Source organism: Propithecus coquereli, unplaced genomic scaffold (assembly GCF_000956105.1).
Source record: "Propithecus coquereli isolate 6110/MARCELLA unplaced genomic scaffold, Pcoq_1.0 Scaffold94, whole genome shotgun sequence".
Taxonomy (NCBI): Eukaryota; Metazoa; Chordata; class Mammalia; order Primates; family Indriidae; genus Propithecus; species Propithecus coquereli.
Genome location: NW_012155729.1, coordinates 5,012,670 through 5,037,380, shown reverse-complemented (window position 1 = coordinate 5,037,380; position 24,711 = coordinate 5,012,670). Strand labels below are relative to the sequence as shown.

The following is a 24,711-nucleotide window of genomic DNA, read 5'->3' as shown; positions in this document are numbered from 1 at the left end:
GGATGTTTGAACAAACAACTGGACACCAAGCCTAGCCAAGTTGACACAAGAAATCAGCTATCACGAGCAGCCTTTCACACAATGCCTGTGTTCACTGTAGCACTTCATCCCTGCACCTGCTAAATCCAAACCAACTTTGGTTTAATGTCTAAAGGGAAAGCTACTGTCTCCTCCTAAAATGTGACCCCTTTTAGGAGCAGACGACCAGGACACCTTTCTTGTTGGGGAAGGGATTAACTACACTTCACATCTGACTTCAGAAATCTCTGGAGCTTTCAATTCCAAATGTTTCTTTGTAGAGTTATGCAACCTGAATCCATTAGCTTATTGTTGGACTCTCCACTGTTGAAGTGCCTAGCTTTTCTTCCTAGTCATCGGCTGCCATTTCCTCTTCCAAATTTGTGTGTGTGTGTGTGTGTGTTTTTTCCTTTTTCCTTTCATTTAATTTCTGGGGATTTCAGGAGGGGAAAATTGTCAAATCTACCACGTTTAACTGAAAATATCCCCCTAGTATTTCCTGGGTTGAAATCTTTTCAGGCCAAATCTCTGCAGCCATCCTGGGCTCCTCTCTTCTTCCCAAACCCTTGTCTCATCAATAAAAAACAATCCTGCTGGTTTTGCCCTCAAATGTACAGAATTTGACCACTTCTTACCATACCCACTTATATCATCCAGACCCAAGCCACTTTCTTCTTTCTCCCAGACTATCCCAGTAGCCTCCTACTTGCCCTGGTTCTCCCCTTTATCCTTCTTCAGTCACTTCTCAACATAGAGCCAAAGTGATGCTGTTCAAACATGAGTCAGTCCTGTCGCTCTGCCCTCCATTGTCTTTCCATGATAGCAAATAAAAACCAGTGTTGATGGCATCTAATATTCCACATGGTCTATAATGTCCATGACCTCTCTGACCCCATTTCCACGAGTCATCAGATCATTTGTTCCTTTGCAGCCAACAAATCTCATTGCTGTTATTCATAAGCATTCAATGCTCTATCCTGGTCACGTAGACTAGTACCTCCATAGTGGGTCCTCCCTGTATTAATATATTTACTGAATAATTATATTTTAAAATACCTCATGGCGTTATTCTCCTGTTTTCAGGCATGGGCATAGCAGAGGCCTGTGGTGTAACTTTTACAACATTTAGGGAAGATGTGGTGTTCTACCCTGCAAAGGAGGAAAGAAAATAGTGACCTAACTACCTAATGTATTTTTTTTTAGTAAAACAGGATGCAGTATACATCAATGCATAGCCCATGGAAGGAGCAAAGTGTATGTTTTGAGTCTTTTTATTTTTTTGGCTCTGCATTCTTCTAGCTTCAGAAATTCTACTTTGAATTTTGCTTTCTGGTTTTACAGTCTCTTACAGTGAAACTTACAATGAACAGAGAAACCCTTATTGTGAAGTATCTTTCCCATAAACAGATGTTTCGCAGTAGCCAGCTCGGCAGCGTGCACACTAAAATGCACTGCTACAATCTAAAGCTTTCATTCTAGTTCTTTAAACACATCTGAGAGACCTAGATCATGTACTATAGGGGCAGACGCCATGCTGGTGTGCGTGAGCAGTGGTGCATGGAGGGAGAAGTTCAGAGCAGGAGGGGGCAGGGATGACAAGCCTAAGGACTTCTGCCTGCCATTCCTCTGTGACTGCAAACAGTACTGACCCATACTGGACTCCTGTGCATAGATTCTTGTCCACTTCCTTAAAAAACATTATTAAGGAAGGTGCATATAATGAAACCTCATGTATTATTAACCTAACCTTACTATGAATGTACAAGGAATAGGCTTAATTCAACTAAAATTTATAGGCAATTTGTTAAAGCAGCAGTGCACATTAGAAGGTACATTAGAGCCACATTGGTTTTAATATGCCATTCAATAACTTGAACAGAGGTTAAAAATGCTGCTTAACCTCCATTAAGTATTTTAAAAATGCTTTAATTTAAAATTATTTGGAGTGTGTGTACATATATGAATGTACACATATCCACACTAATAAATATAACACTAAATATGTTTTCCCGGTTCCTTTTTTCAGTGCTGGATGACCTCGTAATGTTCAGCAGCAGGCACTTAATCAGAGGCCAGGCCGAGAAAGGCAGGGAAGGATGTCATGGCATCCCGAGCCAGTGACCCACCTTTGTCCTTGAGAACTAGAGGCAGAGGGGAGTTTATTGAGGACTCTGCAGCTTTGGAATAAAATAAAGGCTAATTTGTAATGAAAACAGCTTCCTATGACATGTTTTGTACTAATAGGACAATGCCTCATGCTTCCTCCTGGTATTTACTTTTTGTTTTCTTTTATAATTCATAAAGCAAAGTATCTTGTTTCATTAAGAAGCATATCATATTTATTAAGTAATGTGCTCACAAGCCAGAATTGCATGCAAGGCCCTGCCAATGGAATTGGAATCAGATGGCCGATATTTCATTAAAAATCAATGCATCAAAGTTGAGATCCGATTATGCCACATGTCCTAGTGTTTGGTGAAACAACTTTCTAGGTTAACATGTTTTTCACAGAGGGACCTGGTCTCAGAATAAGAGCCTCTTCCTTGATAAATTGACAGGAAAGACTCTTGTCATAGGAAATATAGACTGCAATCTTAAGAACATCTGGAAAAGAAAGAAAAGACACTGACAAGTCTTTATTTAAACTTTAATTTAGAAAAATTCTATTTTCATAGAAAACTAGCTAGTGACAATTACAATGGTGGTAACAGATAATACTAACTGAGTGTCTACTGTGTGCCAAGCTCTTTACAAGGCTTTGCTTACAAAGTTCCATTTAATATGCACGATATTTCTTTGAAGGAGGGGCCGGTATTATTCCCATTTTAAAATGGGGAAAATGAAATCTAAGTAAGTAGAAGAGCCATTTACAAATCTAGGTCCATCTGATTCAAGAATGTGTACTCTGGAAGAGCGAAACTTTTACTAAATAACTCAATATTTGTCTTAAACATTTACACAATAAATATTTGAGGGTGGGTTAAAATAGATACTGTTACCTTCCTCCACCTTCAAGCTCATCTCAACACATGATTCTGGCGTACCGCTTCAGGTCCTGGGACATCTCAGTTGTCTTGCAAACCCCAAGTAATAGGCATAAAGTGAAAACTAACAGAGTCCTGGGAAGCTACAGTAATCAAATAACAAAGAGCTGAACTGAAAGGGTGTAGAAATGTGATTCTGTCCAAGAACTAAGTTGGAGAAATTTTGGAATGGTTGGAATGGCGTAGAAGAGAGACCTTAGAGTGTATATTTGATAAATATTGAGAATGAGAAAAATGGGAAAGAGAATATAAAAGTTTTGCTGTGGATTTTGAATGTACATATATATATATATATATTCATTATAATCTTCCAGATGCAGTCAAAATTGTCATTATTTGTATTTTTTGTTTTTATTGGATCTGATTCTTTGAGAATATGCTTATGGGGGCCTCTCATGGGCATTCACATAAATAGAAAAACTAGAATTTCTATAAAACAGAAAAGTCCAATAGAATGTTTTCCCTTATATGAACACATTATTATGTACTTTGTTTTTTAGAATAAGAGATATAGTCATAGGGTGACATTATCTTACTGTAGCTCTGTTCCATCTGTTGATATGACAAGTACTATATTTTAAATTTATTATGGCTGATTCATATACATTCCTTGCTAGACTCCCTGATAGGCCAGGCCACTCTGACCAATCACTCTCATGACTCACAGATTTATGTTTACCATTTTCCTTTTCAGTGTTAAAGAGATCATCTCATATTTTAAGGTGTAAGAGATATTTATTCACCCATCCACCCATTCATCCATTCAGCCATCTATCCATTTCATTCATATATCTGTTTTTTAATAAATACCTATCGAATAAATTACCATGCACTGGGGAATGTGCTAGTGTAAGATTTATAATTACAAATATATTAAAGCATTGTGGTTAGTAGCGGAAAGTGACCCATACGTAAATGTAACACAATGTGATAAGTGCAATATTAGAAATTTACAATATAGAGAAGTAGTAAAGTGAAGGGAATGATTAATTCTGGAAGGGTGAGGAGCCTGCAGAACTTAGAGAAAATGATTCCTGAGCTGGGTTTTATAAGTAAATAGGAATTGGCAAGATGCTTGAGGAGGGAGTAGCCACCCAGGAAAAAGGAATAACAGCAGAACGTTTAAAGCATTGTATCTAATTTAATTGGAAAAGAATTTAAATTTTTTTTTGAATAAGAGAAATTATGTCTTCTGGATGAATGATATTAATATTTATATGTTCATTTTTTGAAATTTGATCAATTCTACAAATAATTTTAGTATTTTTTATATAAAACTACTAAACAGAGGAAAATTATTAATGTCTTAATTTGAAAACTGCATCATCAACTGTACTTCATTCTGAAAATATTAATTTGTAAAATCATTACTAAGATAGTCTTTTGCTGCACGGTATACGGGAGCCACACATCCTTCCCTAGTCTCTTAACATTATGTCCATTTTCTGGCTGAAGGTGAGAGTAGTTTCTTCTAAATGGCTTATAATTAGTGCTTAGCCTCAGCGCTGCCCTCCTTTTCTGCAAAAGGCCTAGAGGTTACACTTCTTTTCTTTCTCTTATTTCAAGACGTTGGCAAAGCCTTGTTCTTCATGGTCCTCAGGAGGGACATTGCTAAGAAATGGGCTTTTCTTTTATGCTCGGGAAAGGTACTGTGCTGTGCAAATAGCCACTACAGGAGAGGAAACCGGCAGCCTTGCTAATAACTTTGAACTCTATGGACTCTGCGAGCCTTCTCCTAGATAAAGCAACACTATTTTATGATATGGGTGACTCTTTGCTTTAACCGGATGATACAGTGTTTTCCATCGAGACTTGTTTCGTTTGGGATGAGGGGTTAGCTGAAATAAAACTGGGGAAAATATAGACTTTAGCAGGCTGATTTGTGCTATATATGCGTGAACTCTCAGCACTGCATAATGCAAGGTAATAACATTGTCCTAATGACCATGCTTAAGAATGTGGTACAAAATCATGCGTGGAAAGAAATCTCAAAAAGATCAGTTAAAATGATATAGATATAAAGAAGCAGAACATGAAGTGGAGCTAATGGAGGGAGATCAGAAATATATTGAGTTAAGAGAAATTAAGGTCAGTTATCTTTAAGCCACACTCAGGAGTTGAAGTTTAAGCAGGAGGGAAGAGAAAATGTTGTTTTCTATAGTTGGAAGTCATAAAAGGAGAGGTAATGGTCTAGAATTAGGCACATTCAGGTAAGGCAAGAAGTAATCTTTGAGCAGGAAGTTACCTGAGTCATCCTAATTAGAATTGCTTAAAAATAGGACAACTAAAATACTGGTGGGATTAACCTTTATAATCATGCTCCTGAGAGGAGGAGGGGAATTAACCTTAAGGCAAATTCCAATGTTGTCTTTTCCTAGAAGCCCTACCTCCACTGTCAGCCTCCCTAGGTGTTTGACCACCTTTTTTTTTGTTCTTCTCTGCTTATGTTTCTGATTTTTCTATGGCATGCTTTACTCCCCAAAACTTGGGCTATCTAAATTCTGCACCAAGATGTAACCCCACCCCCATATTTACAGATTTATCTAATAAATCATTTCTTGTAAAAATCATCCTTGATTGTTCCAGAATTCTCGGTGGCTTGAAGCTATTGCAATAAGTCCAAATTAATTCTGAGTATCTGTGCTAATGGGTAATTTATCCAAATTGGAGTGCTGTTAGTACATTTGTGATGGCATCATCATGAATTTAAGGGCCTAGATACCTTCACAGGAAGAAAAATACAAAGAATCACAACCATAGGGGTTTTGAATCCAAAATGGAAACTTTCTCAATTTGTGAATTTGATCACATGAGGAATCAGGCATGAGAATATATATTAACTGCCATGGACATACTCTATTTCTAGAAATTTATATAAGGCAAATTGCTGTCAGGGAATGGGAAGAAGCAAATAATATAATCTAGCTGTAAATTATTATTTAAAAATGACAGAATTAGTTAATTCCTTCCAAGTGAGTGGCCCAGATTTTGAGCTCCTTTCTTTTCCTATCATTGAGCATAATTTTTTTTATTTATTTGAGGCATTCTAAGAGAGAACATACCGGGTCTAGGAGAAAAAAAAAAACCCAATTCTTGGTGACTATAAAAAAATGGCTTATTTTCAACTAGAGCCTAGAATGAGTTTTAGAGTATCCTAATTACTTTTTGTTTTTCCCTATAGAATAGATAACAGAATGGATTCACTTTGTGCTCATGCTCTCTCTCTTTCAATATCACTTTTTATACACCTTAAATTAACAATCGTGACAACTATTTTCATTCCTTTTCATTCACTGTAACTTTATTCATTAGAATCCTCCTGTGCTCCCACTACCTCATTGTTTCATAAAATTTCTTGTGGCATTTTGCATGTCCTTGTGCGTGTATGTATGTGTGTGTATGTGTGTGTGTGTATGTATACATATACACACATACATGCACACACATCACACAACCCCAAGAGCCATTTCTCCTTCATAAGTCTGCCCCATCATTCAGATGTCTGATGTTTTTCTAATTTTATAACTGTTGACTTCCACCTTCTGGTCCAATAGATTTTAAGTAACTTGAATATATTTTTGAATCATATTTGTATTTCTTCCCTTTTGCCATAAGAAAAAAATATGCGTATTAGCATTAATTTAAAATTTCTGAATTCTGTGGTTTTATTTTACTGTGGTACCTGTGAGGTTCACTGCCTGTTTAATAATTTGGCCCATTTTTATTAGTTCGTCCAATGTTTATGGAGTGCCTTCGATGGGCCAAGCACTGTAATAGGTGCTAGGGAAAGAATGATGAATTAAACAGATGAAGTTCCTGCCCTCATAGAGGTTACATTTTGGTGGAAATGAGATTGATTCAAATTTTTATGAGCACTCAAGGAAATAAACAGGATGCTACGAATCCATAATAGGCATCCCTAACCTGGCCTGGGGAAAGTTACTTGAGGAAGTCACAAGACCTGACTTACAAAGGAGTGAGCTAAGCAGCAGAGATGGGTCAAAATCATTCCAGCAGACAGAACAGCCCGTGAAAAAACCTCAAGGTCTCAAGACCAGAAAGACTGTCACGGACCGAGTTGGGGATGGGCAGTGAGCTGAAGCCAGAGAGGTAGCTGGCACCTCTATAGGATCGGAGGTGGTATGAGAGATTTGGTTTATTTCCTAAAGGGAATAGGAAGTCATCAAACAGTTTTAAATAGAGGAATGGAATGTTCAGGCTACCCTTTAAAAAAGATTGTGCAGCTACACTATGAAGAATAGATGTGAGTGGGACGAGAGGGACGCCATTAGACTAGATGGCCTGTGGAATCCGGTGGCCTGGATGTGAACCTAGGTTCTGCTGTTTATCAACTCTGTCATTTTAGGAAAGTTTGTTAACCTTCCTAACCTTCAGTTTTCAAATCAATGTAATAATTCCTGCATTCTTTGTGTTGCTGTGAGAGCTAAATGTGATACTGAACATAAAGCCCTTGCAGTAGTAGCACCCGGTTCATAATATTAGCTAAGAAAAAGTTGGTGGTGACTTAACTAGGGAGGCGGTAGTGTGGATGGAGAGTAGAAGGTTTGAAATTGCTGGTTACGCAGGCCTTGGTAATTTGCAAAATGTCAGGAATGAGGCAAGTGGAGAACTGAAGGGTTGCTAGGTTTAGCAAAACACAGAATTCTCAGTTAAATTTGAATTTGAGAGAACAACTTTTTAGTATAAGTGAGTATTACATGGGACATACTTTTACTAAAAAAAGTGTTTATTAGAAATTTAAATGTAACTAGGCATCCTATATTTTATCATGCTATCCTACCAAAGATGTCTCAGGGTTCTAGGTTGAGCAACTGACTGGATGGTGGTAATATTTGCTGAAATGGAGATGATTAGAGGAGGACAAGTTTTTAGTGGAAAGGCCACAAAGTAGGTTTTAAACATACTGAATATTAGGTGCCTGGGAGACACCCAAGTGCAATGTAAGTCATTTACAGTTTTTCTTTGTTCATAATTGACACACTTGTTAGGAACAGCTGTAACCACACTTGTATTGGGAATTAGGTAGTGCCATGATAGAACGTTCTGTTTTTCTATGTAATCAAAATGTGATCTTGTAAAGAAAAGACCAGGTGAAGAGTATATATAAAAACTTTTAATGTATTTATTTCCAGGTTTTTATATTTCTCCAGGCAATGCCACTGGCTGCCTGCCATGTTCATGCCACACAACTGGTGCAGTTAATCACATCTGTGATAGCCTAACTGGTCAGTGCGTTTGCCAAGATGCTTCCATTACTGGGCAAAGTTGTGATCGATGTAAAGACCGTTACTTTGGATTCGATCCTCAGACTGGAAGGTAAGACTCTATAACCATTAATAATTAAATATTTCGTGTAATTATATTTGTAATTATTCTGTCTTTACTAACAATAATTTTGGGGGCAGTCTTAAAGCAGTATTGTCTGTGAAAATTATCCTTTTTGTTAATATATTTTTAGTTCTGTGACATCTGCATTTATTAAACATCATAGTAATCTCTGAATATTTCCTAGAGTGGGGGTTGCTATATATTGATAGATATGTCTTGTGCTGGAGTCTGGGAATGTTGAATTAGATAAAATCCTTTTTCCCTCAAAAAGCTTACAATCTGGATATGGAAAAAGACAGGTAAAGTGATATCCAAAGAAGAAAACACACACACACAAACACACACACCATATACATATATGTATATATATATATATGTGCATGCTAGGATAGCTAGCATGTATATGTATATGCTTTGTTCTACATGGCCCTTGAATTTATTGCTTATGGTGTTTATTAGTTTATTATATCTGTTTATGTTTTCCTTCCCTTTCTAATTTAGGTTTAAAGACTGGCAGATTAGAAACACATCTTTTTATTCTGTATTATGATTCTTTTCTTCCAGTACATAATGTATATTCTAAAAGTAAATAACTTTTCAAAATTACACTGTCTTTCATATTCTACTTCTTATTTCCTGCCTATCTGTGGGCACTTTCCTTTACTCATTTGTGTTTACTGCTATATTTTTGAAGATGTGCTATAATGTCAGTTCCATGTATTTGTATGCCCGTGTGTGTGTGTGTGTGTGTGTGTGTGTGTGTGTGTGTGTGGTCTGGTTATGACCTTATCTAAAGTGCAGACTAAATCTATGAATTCTTTGGTGTTCCTATCTCTAAGAAACTAGTATTGTGTGCTGAACTCAGAAGATATGTGATAAAACCAGTCAAATCTATTCCTCAGTATGGGTGCGTATTTATAAATATAATCGCTAATTATTCAAGAGTTTGCGATTATGGGCTCTTTTAAACTCATTGTCCCCTGGGCTGCCTGCCTCTTGGCTGTTATATTCCTCATTAACACTTCTATTAAAGGGTGGACAGGTGACAGGGTAATTATTGAAAAAGAACTCAAACCAGTTCATCTTGACTGTCTTTTAAATTTTAATTTGATTACAAAAACTTTAGAAAGATTATTTAAAATATTTATTAAGCCAATTTTTGTTCTCATTACACACATGAATATATATATTTTAATCCATGATGTTCCACTTCTATTACCATAGAAATATTACCATTACCTTGGCAATCTGAGAACATTACTACTCTTTTCTACAAAGGCTAAATCACTCTGAATGAGTATGGAAAGCACATGGTATGGTAAATGTTAAATAAAGAATACTATGAGGATTTTGATAGTGAACTCAGAGCCAGTTATTGTACATACTACCTCCAGTATGTACTTTTTTGGAAAGAACATTCTATAAATTCCCCAGGTGGAACTCTGGGGTATGTTTGTTTCATTCCTGACTACCTCTGTCTTTAGATTTCCTACCTTTTTCTTGCTTCTGACCACACTTACCAAGAGAAAATTATCCTCCTGTGTCAACTGTCCTCCTTGGAACACTCATGCCCATTAGTGGCATTTTGCTACAGTTTCTTACTCATTTTTGTTCTACTGATCCTTCTTATTCTTCTCAGAGTTGTCACTCAAACTTCTGCTAAATGACCTAGAAATGTCTAATTGTCTCAGTTTTTCCACTTAACTTACTTTCTTTAAGTGAAACCTGATTCCTTTCATTCCACCACTTCCTCTACCCATCAATGCTCTTAAATTCCAGGCTGACCTTTACCCCATTCTGTTTGTCTCTCGTTACATACCCACCTCACTCCTGACCTTCAGTCTAATCCAGGACCCAGAACTGCTTACAAAACGGTGTTCCGTCTCCTGCCACTCTGCAGTAGGCCTGGCTAGCACTGGAATTGGATTCCCTGGATTAGAAGGTGGTTTGTAATATTTACCTAAATCTGTGGGGAGCAGAAAGAGCCAAAGAAGTAGCTGCACATGACATCATTAGGAAGAGGTACTGAGGTGAAAATCAGGAAAGCAGAATTCAGTCACATGAAAAGGACAAGGACAGAGGTTGGAGTCTAGGAGACAGAGCAAAAATGTAAGAAGCTGGGTTGATTTCTAAAAAAAAAATAGAAGATCCAGAGGAAGTGTGGGTTTAAAGCAAAAAGATTCACAAGTTTTATATAAATAAAATTAGATATCTTTACATATTTGCTGGCTCCTATTACCTTGATCCAGGGTGGGGAGAGAATTATGTTTTTAAAATTACAAATTGTGCTTTGAAACTTTACTTCCATCCTCTTGTTTTTATCTTCTGACATCCATTTTTTCATTTGTTGAGAACCTCATCAGAGGGATGGAATCTTCCCCCCTCTCCTCTCTAACTCCTGCCATTATCTTGAAAGACTTTGACAACTACTGATGCAATTCTTTGGATTCTTCATTCATTTAATTCCCACTCCTGCAACCCATTTCCATGGCTACCCCCTGGATTCTGTGATCACTTGTAATTTCTCTACTTCTCAAATCTTTCTAATCCCAGAAATAGGATCACATATTTCCAATTCCAATTTATCCCTGAACCCTCACATAATCTGCTGCTTCTCTTAGTCTCTAGTCCATTCTCCCTACATAGACCTCTTTCGATCAGCCTCATTCCTAACTTCACTGTCTCCTACTCCTTCTCTGGGACAAAACGACTTTAATTCTGACTTTTTAGAGTAACTTGATTGCCATCTCCCTTCCGCCGCACTGCCGGTCAGCTGCAGGGATGGCTGCCCTGCTCCTACCCTGAGCCTGTGAGGTCTGGAAGAAAGACCATGCACCTGTGCTTCCTGGAGGCACCATCATGTATGTGCTTCTCATCACCTCACTTTCTCTCCCCCTTTAAACTACTACCAGTCTCTTCGATTTCACTTTCCTGCCCTTGCCCTCGACCTTGCAGATAATCTAGCCCTCTGCTTCCTAGACAAAATCGACTCAGGTACAAGTATCTCCAGATTATCTTCTCTCCACCTTTAATTTGTCTAAATTGTCACACATTGTTTAATTTTTTATTTAGTCTAAGAAGAAAACCATGTGTAACTGTTTTCTAAAAAGAACCTTTTGTCTGTTCTTGGTGTGATCCCTTCTTGTGTTTTTCCTCTTCCTCCTCCCTTTCCCTTCCTCTTCACCGTCCTCTTCTGCCTTCTGAACTTTGCTCCATCAAATCCTCCCTTTAACTTAAACATCTCCTCACTGGCTGTATCTTAGCTGTCTATAAATATGCTCTTCATTGCCATGCTGAAAATGCTTCTCTTGCTGTGCCCTGCCTTATGAGCCCTGGAAGTTATTAATCTCTCACTTTTCATTTAATTGCTAACCTTTAAAAAGAATTTTAAAGTTTTTTCCTTGCTTTTTCATTTTCCTTTCTTCCCATTCATGCGTCAGCCACCATACCTGATTCATACAGTAGCAGAACTTGTAAAATTTAGACGCCAAGAACTAGTTTAAATGATGATTAAAATTCTCAGGATTGTCTGAGAAAGACCAGAGGAGCCTTGTGACTGGCTCACTCTATATTCCAGGTGGAAGACAGAGGAATTAGCCCCACACGATACATTTAAAGGGTCAGTGAAAGATAAAAGTAAAATTGATTTGTGATTGCTTCTCGTGACTTATGGTTTTTCAACGTGTTGGTCATTTTGTTGTCATCATACTTCTTAGAATTATCTCTTCCTTTGGCCTCCAGGATTCTACTTCTCTGATCTATTTTCTATTTCTTTTTCTGGTTTCTACTCTTTAATATGGCCCTTCAGTTTATACGTCTGTGTCCACAATTTTGACCTCTACATACACGTTAATGACTCTCAAATATATTTTCACCTTTTCAGATCTCTACCATGGGCCCTAGGCCTATGGCTAGTTGTCTCCCCGAGTTTTACATCTGCATGTCCCTCATGCGTTTCATTTTAATATAACCAACACAGAAGTAATTGCATTACTTTCTCACCTCCCCTGCAAAATAAAAACTAAGAGTCTCATGCCATCTCATGCCATCATCATCTTGGTGCAAGGTGTATAAACCTTCAAATAATTGTGCAAACCCAAGCCACCCGTGTTTGAGTGGGGCTCAGAATCTTCTAGGTTGGGCAGGATTGGCTCTGATACTGAGTAGGACAGAGTCTCCAGGCTGCCCCTGGAAAGAATTGTGGAAGGGAAGAGCTGCCGTATATAGTGCAGCTTCTCTGCAAAGAATAGAAGGCATAAAACCTGCCATGACCATAGGGGGCCCATGGAAACCAGCAGGCTTTGTCCTTCCTCAATCAGCCATGTGGAATGCCTGTGATTTGAGTTGACCCTTCTATTGCACTGATGAATTCTGCTGTCTCTTTTCACTTTAACATCAATAATCATTAGAGAGGAAATGCTCTAGCACAGAAGGTCATGGAGAAAGATGTTTCAAAATGTGATAATGACAATTGCCTGAGTTTATACTTTTGCTCAACATTGAGAAGTGATAAAAATGGGTTTTCTCCGTTTTATGTTGTCCATTCCTCTCTTGAATGATATTGTTCTTGAATCTCTTTGTTGACTTCTGGTTATTATGATACATATACTAACATTAGTTATTTTGAAAATGTGTAAAAAGATGACTAAAATATATGGGATTCCATCTAATATAAGAAATTTTTGGTTCTTGAAGGAAAAAGTTCACACATAGTCTAAATGTATACAGGCATTCAATATAGGAAAATGAGTATAGCCTGATGTTGAAAATATTTTTTTAAAAAAGAAGGAAAATCAGCTAAAATAAATTGAATCTGTCTTGAACTCTAGGCACTGTGGTAGGTTCTTAAAAATAGAAATTTATTTTATTTTCAAAATCCACGATAGAGTATAAATCTTTTATTTTTTAAGCAAGGAGAAGATACAGGTATTGTATTTCTTCATCAATTTAGAAAATAAAGTAACTTCCTCATCTGCCTTGTCCACATATCCCTTACCTTCCCCACACTCTCTTTATTGTGCACAGCAATGTTTGCTATATTTCTTCTCTTGGTTTATTTTCTACACTTTTTTTTAACATTCCCAAGGGCAAAGTAAATAAAATAGACCCTGACCCTAAACAACAGCAACAACAACAAAAATCCACCCAACACAACAGTAACTTCTTGTGACCAAGCTGGAATATCATTTGCCTGTTTCCATCTAAGTGGTTCATTCTTCAAAAGTTACTGATCAGAAAAAGGGGGCATGTATTTAAAAAAAGCCGATTCTAGTGCAAACGTTACTCCATTTACCTCTGACGCATAAAGCAAACATGATTTAATCAGTATCGAAAACAATGAAGCAAAAAAAGTGTGCCCACTGAAAAATCAATAAAGCAAAAAAGGTATATAGTGTCTGTCTAACCCAAAAACAATGAGATAAAAATGGGCCATCTTCAGTTCATCTCTGTTGGTAGTTGAGACCCACACTTGACACACTGCACTCACTAGTGTCCTCGGGTTGACCTGTTACTATAAGTGCTCCTTCCTACAGCCCCCCTAACTGCTCCAGTTCATCTGGTACCCCACTGTTTTTCTTATATAACATCCATACGTTACAGCCCCCAAAGGTTTCTTTCCTAATGATGTATCCCTCTATTTTCATTACTCTTACATGCCTTGTTTTAATTTAAGCCTTAAGGAGATAGGAGTGTCACTACTTGTCTCATTTACTAGCTGACACACACTGAACTGTAATTTTCTACAGGTGGTAGGACAACCAGGCTGGGTAGGGAGCCTAAGGGCTCAGACTTCCAGAAGATAAAATAAAGGGATATACTTTTGTGCCCGGACTAGTTTTGATTTTGCTGCAAACGTTCTACGTTTGAACACTATGTTATAGATTCGATCTGCTAATCTTTTCCCGGGCTTATTTCCAATTGATCACAATTGGTCTTTTCTCTGAGAACCAAGTCAATGACTTCAAATGATTGCAGATAACTTTCTTGCTCACTGATTTCCTTTTATGGGGTGATAATGGAAAAACTGGGGAATATGCCTCATAGATTCCTGCTCCTAAGTGACTCTTGGGTGGACAGCTGGCTGTCATCCGGGGTGACAGGGTAAATGGGCTGCGAGTTTCTCATCATCTCGCAGTCTAGCCAGGGCTTGCTCACAAGGTGGTGGCAGAGTTCCAAGAAGAGAAGCAGAAGCATGCAGAGGCACCTGAGGCCTGTGCTTGGAACTGCCCCGTGGTTACTTTTGCTTATTCTATTGGCCAAAGCAAGTGGCGGCCAGCCCACATTCAGGAGTGGGGAAATAGACTCTACTTTTGGATGGAAGGAGCTATACAGTTAGCTACAAGGGACCTGCATAGAGGGAGGGGTGAAGAATTGTGGTCATTTTTGCAATCTCCCATGGCCACAAAACCATATAGTCTCCCTTAATGTACATGATATATGATACTGTTGAAATACCAGATTTTATATATTAGCCTTTATTCAATGTGATGTAATAGGAATGACATAATGTTGGGCATCAGGATGTCTAGATTCCAGTTTTGGCTTTTCCAATAGAGCAGATATAGTAGCTTCCTATTACTGATATAATAAATTGCCACACACTTAGGGGCTTAAAACAACAGGAATTTATTATCTCATAGTTCTGGAGGTCAGAGGTCCTAAATTAGTTTCCCTCAGATAAAATCAAGGGGTCATCAGTCCTGTGTTTCTTCTGGAGACTCTAGGAGAAAATCCATTTCTTTGATTTTTCCGGCTCCTAGAGGCCACCTACATTCTTTAGCTCACGGCTCCTTCCTTCATTTCCAAAGCCATCAGAGTAGTGTTTTCTCTGACTTCTGCGTATATCCTTACACCTTTTCTCTCTGACGCTCACTCTCCTGCCTTCTTCTCATAAGCACCCCTGTGATTACTTTGGTCATTCTCAGATAACCCAGGATAATTTCCTTGTCTCAGAATCTTTAAACTCAATCAAATCTGCAAAGTTCCTTTTACCAAGTAAGGTAACATATGCACAAATTCCGGTGATGAGGACTTGGACATTGTGGTGGGGGAGGATGGGTGGGTACAGCAGGGGAACAGAAATAATTCAGCTTGCTACACCAGAGTTCAGCAATCCATGGCCTGGGACTGAACCTGGCCTGCCACCTGTTTATGTAAATAAAGTTTTATTGGAGCACAGCAATATTCATCCTTCACCTATCGTCTGTGGCTGCTTTCATACTACAGCAGCAGAGTTTTATTACAACAGAGATCACATGGCCTGCAAAGCCTAAAATATTTACTATCTGGCCCTTTATAGATAAAGATTGCTGACCCTGTAACTAGATTTACTGTCACCTTGGGCAAGTGACTTAATCTCACTAAGCATCACAGAATCATAACTTTATAGACATAGAAAGAATCTTAAAAGTAATTTTGGTTAAACTCTACCCTATATATTCTCTGCATAAATCACCTTTTCAGAATAACTGGTAAATGGTCATTTAGCTCCTGCTCTAAAACATGGGACTAAAAAGAGCCCACTGTCTCATGAAGTAGCTTAAGTTTATTTCAAACAACTATAATTCTGAGACAGATAGAAAATATTCTTTATATTGAGCAAAAAGTTTCATTTCTATGGCTTTCTTGCCTAGTCTTATTTCTGCCTTCTGGGGCTATAGAGAATAAGTGTCATCTTCCTCTACCCAAGAGAACTTCACGAATTTGATTCTGCTATGATATCTCAAAGCGACCTGCACGATTATGTGGAGTGTGAACAGAAGGAGATAGATGTCTCCGATACAGAACCTCGCTAAGCAAGCTCTTTTCTAGATGACAAGAATATCACCTCCCTGGACTCGGATGTCACTATTGCCTGGATACAAGGGAGTCACTGCCCCATCCAGATTTTATGAGCTCCTATATTTGTGCCTGGGAAAGCTTCACCAGAGAGGGTGGGTTTGGACATCATTAGCTTTTCCCTTTCAGATGAGGCAATACCGCTTTCACTTCCTCTTTCAATAATCCCTGGGAGTATGGCTTCCAGCTCACATGAAGTGGATGCCCAAGTCCCAAATCCCCCTCCTATAATTCTGATTCCAGCGCCAAGAGAATTCAGTTGCGATCAGTAGGCTGTGGTGAATGGAAAACTAAGAAGCCAGATGAGCCCACACCTCTATTGCAGAGGTGAAATGGACTCTTAAGTAGGGGAAAACCAAACTCCTCTAGAGGGCACTGTAGCATTCACCGAATCCCCTGCAAGAGAACTGAACTGAGAACACTGGTCTTAGGGAGGCTGAGTCAGCCCTTAGAGAAAGGCTGTCCATTCCCTGGGGGTGAGGTTAGCCAGGGGGACAGAGTTAGGCCAATAAAAAAGAGCTCAAAACAGCTAAATTGTCATTAGAGCCAAAAGCCACGTTTGGATGTATCTCTCGTGTCCTATCCTAAGCCTAAAGCTTTCCTAGTGCTTTATTCACTGTTAATTCATGTATTCAACAATATTTATCGAACACTTACTGTATGCTGGCCTTCGTGCTAGGGACTGATGGAAAAAAAACCTCTTTGTCCAATTTCTCCAATTTGCCTTGAAATCTCTTTGTCTTTTATTTATTAATAATCCTTGTCTAAAATCCCTCAGCAATGTGAGATCTCTTCCTCCCTCATTCTTTATGTTGAATGACATCCTCATCAACCCCTTTGTCAGCAAATTAGAAAACTGGGAATAACTCCATGTACATCTTCCCTTCTCTTTTCTGTCTGACATCCCATCCTACCAATTTTACTTGCTAAACATTTCTTAAATCTATCCTACTCCTTTCTATTTCTCTTTCCCACTGCCTTCATTCTTATCTTTGCCTACCTTTCCAGCTTCATCTATCACCACTCCTCATTCTGAATTTCTATCCAAAAATTCTGAACTGCTTGTAATTTCACACCTTCTCCTGCTTTTTCTTTTTTTCCCCCCCCTATTTTCTCACCTCCCCGATTTTCCTGGCTTCCTCCTACTTGTCTTTTAATTTAGCCCAAGCATCTCCTCCAAGACTCCTATTTAATATTCCTTCCCCCATCCCTTCCCCTGCCACCAGACTAGGTAGTGGCCCCTTTTCTGTGCCCTTGTGGAGTCTCCATACATCTTTACTAATGCTCTTTCCACTTTTTTATTTCACACTAGATTGCAAACCCTTGAGGACAGTGGCAACTCTTTCTTATTCATCTTTATGTCTGTGGTGTTCATTCCAGTTCTGGAACATACTTGGCCCTCAATGACTGTTACTTATGTCAATCAATATTTAAATCAATTTGATAGTATCCATGAGTTGAGGCTCCAGACAGAAGAGGGGTGTGCAAAGAGAAGTGTTGATAAAGTGGTCTATATCCTGGGATATATTCCAGGACCACCTGTAGTAGCTCTCCCTTACATGATGAAGTTTCTGACAAGGACATGTATTATTGAAACACATTCCTTTCATTAATAGTTATCTTTCTGCAATAGTAATAATTAGGATAACCGTTTCTCTACTGTCTGTACAACTGGAAGAAACTCCTGGGAAAAGAAGATACATGAGATTTGTGGTTTAAGAGATAGAGGCCAACTAACTGCTTTCCCATTGTATCCAGTAAATACTGAGTTACATAAGGGCCCAAACAGAACTATAATAGAGTGCTGGCAGAGATTAGCGATGCTTTACTCCTGTTTTGTTTACCATAATGAACTGGTCAATAAACATCACAAATTGTTTATCTGTATAAATCTTGACAGATTACTCTTTATGAAATCCATTTAGCAAGTGAGGTTTTCCCATAAGGATGAAAAATGAAGATTTTAAACAGATTGCGGGAGCAGCTCTGGCTGTACCAGGAGAGTCAGTGTAATAAAGGTTTCTTTATATTAATATTACAAAAACCATTTATCCTGGCAAAATCAATATCACAATTCATCTTAGTTTGGTGTTTCTCTTTCTAAGCTTAAAATGTCTTTTCCTTTATTATATATAATTTTGTTTTAATAAATGTGAAATATTTCATTTAGGAGGTACTCTTGAGGAGGGATAACATAAAATGACATCAAACTTGTAGCTTATTTGCTAAAGAGTCTTGGAAATGTGGAAAATTATATTTGAGTGGCTGAGAAATGTACAGGAATTATTTTACTTAATCCTTAATTACAAAATTATCCCCGGTGTCCTTTGGGCTAAAAAGAAACTACAATATTCCGAAGTATCTCCTCCTGTGAACTTCCTTTAGGGAAAATTCTCTTACTGAAGTCAAGCAATTATAACAAGTCGGATAAGTTGAATATAACAAGGGCTGGGATAAGAGACTATAAAATCAGAAATAGATACATTTAATTACCCAAAACATTGCATACTTTCCAGAGAAGTGATTTATTTATTCCATTTGGATTTGGAACTTAATATCCCACAGATATTGACATAGCTGCCTTGGAGTTATGTGTGTAGCTTTTGGCTGGAAGAAAATAGAACTATATCAAGGAAAGGAATTATGTTATACACTGGAAACTATTACTCTAAATGTACTATATGTAAAATAAGTGTGATTGTCTCATGAGTGAATGGTAATAAAAACTGAAATACTCAAGAGACACTTATTCATGAATGGTGCAGTGATATATATTATATATATATTATGTATATATGCACTAGGAGAAGGTTGACTCTGTTTATGCTCACCAATATTACACTAGAAGCCTACAAACAATATATGCTAAACAGTAGCATATAATGAAATTAAGAGCAAATCAAATATTTTGCCGCTGCTATAATTTTAATTTTAATTTTAATTCATAATTTTCTTTAATACTTAACCTAAACAAAACATCTATTTGAAATGAAATTCTGATGCAATGTGTACAGATAAAGAATCTAATATAGTTGTTTGTAGGGGAAAAATGTCCTTTGATCATGACCATAAAAAGGGCAAACTAAAGTACAGTGGTTTTCAAGCAAAACTGTACTATATTTATTCCCAAGGGTATATTAGTCCATAAAACAAATTTGCAGCTTATTTGGCAGCCTTAGCTTTTATCGGCCTTTTTAAGGGTGTTGAATGATTACCCAAGAGATCACACTGTAAAAATTGCAGAGGGTTAAAGTAACTCTATCCATCCAGCATCTTTATGAGAACATATAGGTGAATCCATTTAATGTTGTTTTAAATGTACCACACAGAGAGTACCTATTTAAATGTGAGTGGTTTCTTACATGTGCTGTTTTGGCTTCTCTAATACTTCATGGTACCAAAATTGTGTATCCTAATCAATGCCATTGGCATAGGGTAAGTGTTTGAATAATTCACTCTGAGGAAACAGGTTTTAGTTTTTATCATGGCAAAATCCCAGTACTGTTATTTTTACAGGAAACTTTGGGTCCAAGAAATTTACATTGCAGTAAAGTTATCTCATTGTATCATTAACATCTTTGCATAAATCAGAACAATGCTCTATTCTCCAACCATTCTGGATAAATGAGTTTAGTCCATAAAATAGAAAATGAAATATAACCCCTATTAAGGTATAGGCAGTATTTGAACCTGTCTTCCTCAAGAAATTTGCTTAGTGAAGTTTAGTCTTCATAAAACTAAATAAAGAATTTCAAGATTTTTAGAGACAGCAATGATTCACCCCTAGTTTTCTTTACTTTTTTTTTTAGTTCAAAAAAGATTTAGAAAATAAATTTTATTTAGAAAATAAAAAAAGCATGGAAAAAAAGAAAGCAAATTATCCATTTACCGTACTCTACAAGAACATTTGCATGAAATTCCATTTTTCTATTTTACAACTGTATAGTTACTTGAAAAGATACTTTTATGTGTACCTAATCATAGCTGGCAGGATAACTGCTTTTGTGAGAAGACAAAATTTACAATAGTCTGAATTGATCACCTGATATTCAGACTAATCCATAAGATATATCTATCATGGCATGTAAAAAAAAGCAATTTAACATGCTTTTTTCCATTAATTAATTTACAAAAAGAAGGCTTTGTACAGGTTTTATCATGAGCAGCATTTTGATAAAGATCTTTTCTGTTTTGTTTTATTTTGCCTTTGATTCTTTGTTTAACTCAAATATCCTTTTCAATATGTTGGCTAGAAGAGATCATCTTACTCCACAATGTTATCGATAGGTGTAACTTATACTATGAATTATTAATCAAAATGCTATTCTCTTTGATGGTTTATTTGTCTTGTTTTCAGATGTCAGCCTTGTAATTGTCATCTCTCAGGAGCCTTGAATGAAACCTGTCACTTGGTCACAGGCCAGTGTTTCTGTAAACAATTTGTCACTGGCTCAAAGTGTGATGCTTGTGTTCCCAGTGCAAGCCATTTGGATGTCAACAATCTATTGGGTTGCAGCAAAAGTAAGTGAACTCTGGCCCAGTGCTGGTGTGGGAAGCAGCATCATGCAGGGAAGAGGGTCTCATTGTTTTCTTTTTCCATTTAGAGCTCATCAGAAGGGTTTAGGTACAACATGGAGAATTTAGGTGAAAAATGGAAAAATAAATTACACTAAATGAAATTCGTGTGCTTTTCCTTGATTAGATAATTGGAAATGATGATATGATTATGCTTATAGTGGGAAATTTACAACAGTTTGCTGGAATGAAATCACCAGTAAGATGATCAAAATCCTGATTTCCCCTAGACTAAGGGTTTTCCCAAGACACAGGACTATCAGTGCTTAAAATCAGGCCAGTACTGGTTAAACCAAAATGGTTGGTCACCTTATCACACAAAGACATTTCAAGATAATTTTCTATAAGAAATGAGAGATTTATTCTTATTTATTAGTTTTATATTCTTCCATCACCAAATTTTATGGGCACTGTTCTACTATTTGTTCATTGATATTATAATACTTATTATTTATCACAGCATATTATTTACTCTAATAATTGATGTTCCTTTCTACTTTAAGTTACGTAAGTTGTTTAAACATCTCTCAAATTTATATTTTTAATTCCTTGAAGCCAAACATTATATTTTAGTATTTTTCAACTTCTCAATGCCATTCTCCAGTGCCTTGAGTTGATTTTTTAAGGTCACCTGCAGATCTACAATTTTATAACATATCTCTCTATATCTATTTCGAGAACATATATCCTTACCTTTTCCAGAATTCCTAAGAAATGCCTGCTGGGAACATGTGGTAAGGATCCCTCTATAACATATTGTACCATGCATATTCTCCTTGGGGTTTCCTGAGACTGTCATGAGTCCCAGTGACAGGAAGTGCCACAAGTCATAACAGATCATCACAAACTGGCATGTCTGGAACTCTGCTATCTATATTTAATGGAGAGAGAGAGATAAGAAATGGAATATTGGGCTGCACAACAACTGTACTAGATTTTTAGGTAATGGAAGACAGGGTGTAGCTAATGATTAAGAAGACATATTCAGATTTTGTTCCTGTGTAGTTTCTCAGTATCCTCCTGTGTTTTGTCAGCCCTCTGGATTTTAGTATAAGTAAAACTATAGGTATTTATCATCTCTTGGGAAAGACCTATCATGATTGCCTTTGTGTGTTAGTACAGTCTAAACACAAATCTGCTTTTTGATAACCATTTAATATTTGTCATTCATTGATTAGCAATATAATTGATTAATTTGTGTGCAGCAAAAATTCCAGCATGTAACTTTTGGATATGAGTTGTAGATCATCATTTATAATAGAATTATGACATCTTTACATACAACATACCTAATGTTAGTGATATCTGATTGGTCCTGCCACTACTTTTGTGTGCAATTATTGACAACTGCTCCACTTTTTGCTACCTATTCTTGCTTGCATCTGAGACGCAGTCTAGGGATTATGCTTCAGGCAAAACTGGATACTCCAGTCACCAGAAACCTAGCCTACATTTCTTAGTAATGGTAGACATTTACTTTCATATTTAATCTTTTCTTCTCTGGGCGAAACACTCCAGGTGTTTCTGATTTGTCATAATTAAAAAAAAACTTTCATATTCCTAATTATTCTTCCCTGGATATATTCTTTTTGATTTTTTATCCCTTTAAAATTGTGATCCTTAGTATTAAACATTCCTTCAACTGCTTGTGGTTGTTGCTGCTTCTGCTTTAGGTTTGTATTTAGCAAAATTTACAAAATGCAGTGTAATGTTAGAAGCTCAGGAGAGGCAGAGGCAATTTAAAAAAAAAATAAAATAAAATAAACAAGATTCCTGCCTTTAAAGGAGGTCAAAACATAGACAGCAAGAGCAGTGAACACTGACAATAGAAGCAAAGCAGGAAAATGCAGATGGTGATATCAGGGTGAAGGGACCCAGCCTTCTTTCCTGTTCTACCTTGATTTTCACATGGTACTTGCTTTTTATCTTAACAATAGCCAGCCGGAACAACTGGCTCCACAAAGATATGATGCGATTGAAAGGAAATGTCATGCTATCTATTGTTGAAACTGTGAACTACTCACCTTGGACTAATATTTCTCTCTGTCCAACAGATGTCAAGAGTGTGTTTTCCTTTAAAATTAAAATGTCTCATGGGCCCCCTCTACATAGTTTGGGAAGTGTGGTATTATAACTATTATTATAGTTTCTACTTCCCTAGAGGCTACTAACAATAGTTTAGCAATATCATCTGTGACTTTTTTGTGGGGGAGGGGGCAGGGAGTCAGGGTGGGAATCCTAGGATGTAATTTTTAAAGTACAGGAGGACTGAATTCAAATAAAGTAGGTAGACCCTCTCTTATAGTATGTCTCTTATTGAGTAATTCACTTCTGTCCTGTCAAAATTAGTTTCATGCTTTCAAAATGATAATCATTCTCTTTGGGGAGACAGAAGCAAAACAGGAATTAAACAGTTCTATTTTCGGTATGCTTTCCTAGTGAATGATATTTCAGTTTTTTCTAACTTCTATGAACTTAAGTATAATTACATATATATAAAATTAGCCACTGTAGTTCACTTGTGTTTGGGTCTTCTTGACACTATTCTCATTGATATTTATTCATCTTTTTATCCACATTTTTTTCTTTATTTCTACTTATTGGAGAGCCTCTTTTAGATCTCCTTTTAATAACAGCTTTATTAAAGTATAATTTACATATCATAAGTTCAATCATCTTAGGGTATAGATTGATGGATTTTAGTAAATTCATAATTGTACAAGCATAACTATAATCCAGTTGTAGAACACTTCTATCATTTCAAAAAAGTTCCCTCTGCCTATTTCCGGGCAATATCTACTCTCACTTTTAGCCCCAAACAGCTATATGGTTGTTAATTCAATAATTCTGCCTTTCCCAGGAATTTTATATAATAAAATCATACAACACAGACTTTTTACACTATTCAGGCTTTTGTAGCTAGCTTCTTAGTAAAATGTTTTTGAGGTTCAACCATGTTGTTGTACGTCTCAGTAGTTTGTTCCTTTTAATTATCGAGTAGTATAATATTTTATGGATATACTATATTTTGTATATCCATTAATCAATTGATATACAGATTGTTTCCAGTATTTATCTATTCTGAATAATGCTTCCACAAACATATGGTTACAAGTCTTTGTATAAACATACATTTTTAAATCTCTTGTGTACATCTGGAAATAAAAGGGCTGGTTTGTATGGTGAGTGTGTTTTTAATTTTTTAAGAAACTGCCAAATTATTTTCCAACATGGTTGTACCATTTTACATTTGCATTAGCAATTTATGCAAGATCCAGTTTCTCTATGGCTTCAGCAACATTTGGCAATATCATCTATTTTATTATAGCCATTTATTGAGTTGTAGTGTTATCTCGTTGTGGTTTTAATTTGCATTTTCCCTAATGACTAACGTTGTTGAGCATCTTTTCATGTGTGTTATTTGTCTTTCATGTGTTTCATGTCTTGTCATGTGTCTTGTCATGTCACACATGACAAGACATGTTTCATGTCTTGTCATGTGTTTTCTTTGGCAAAATATCTTTCATATCTTTTGCCCATGTTTTCATTGAGCTGTCTTCCTGTTGAGTTAAAGAATTCTTTATATATTGGGGATACAACTTTCAAATATTTCCTCCCATTCTGTGAAGTAGTTTTTCATTTTTTAAATGGTATGCTTTAAAAAGCAAAAACATTTCAATTTTTACAAATCTAATTTACCAAGCTTTTCCTTTATGGATCACAATTTTGTGTCCTATTTAAGAAATATTTGTTTCACTCAATGTAAAAATATTTTCTCCTCTGTTTGCATCTTAAAGTTTTACATTTTTAACTTTTACGTTTAGATCTGTGAAACATTTTGAATTAATTTTGTAAATGGTGTAAGGTAAACATTTAAGTTCTTTAT

The 24,711-nt window shown here is 36.7% G+C and overlaps 1 protein-coding gene across 1 annotated transcript in view; it reads left to right on the top strand.

Moving 5' to 3' along the window:
* Nucleotides 1–24,711, top strand: part of LOC105826911 (usherin-like) — a 203,377-nt gene that overhangs the window by 139,515 nt on the left and 39,151 nt on the right. Inside the window, exons 14-15 of the mRNA XM_012664921.1 lie at nucleotides 8,216–8,399; nucleotides 20,608–20,771. Of these exons, the coding sequence (XP_012520375.1) occupies nucleotides 8,216–8,399; nucleotides 20,608–20,771 (348 nt within the window). The remainder of the gene's footprint in view (nucleotides 1–8,215; nucleotides 8,400–20,607; nucleotides 20,772–24,711) is intronic.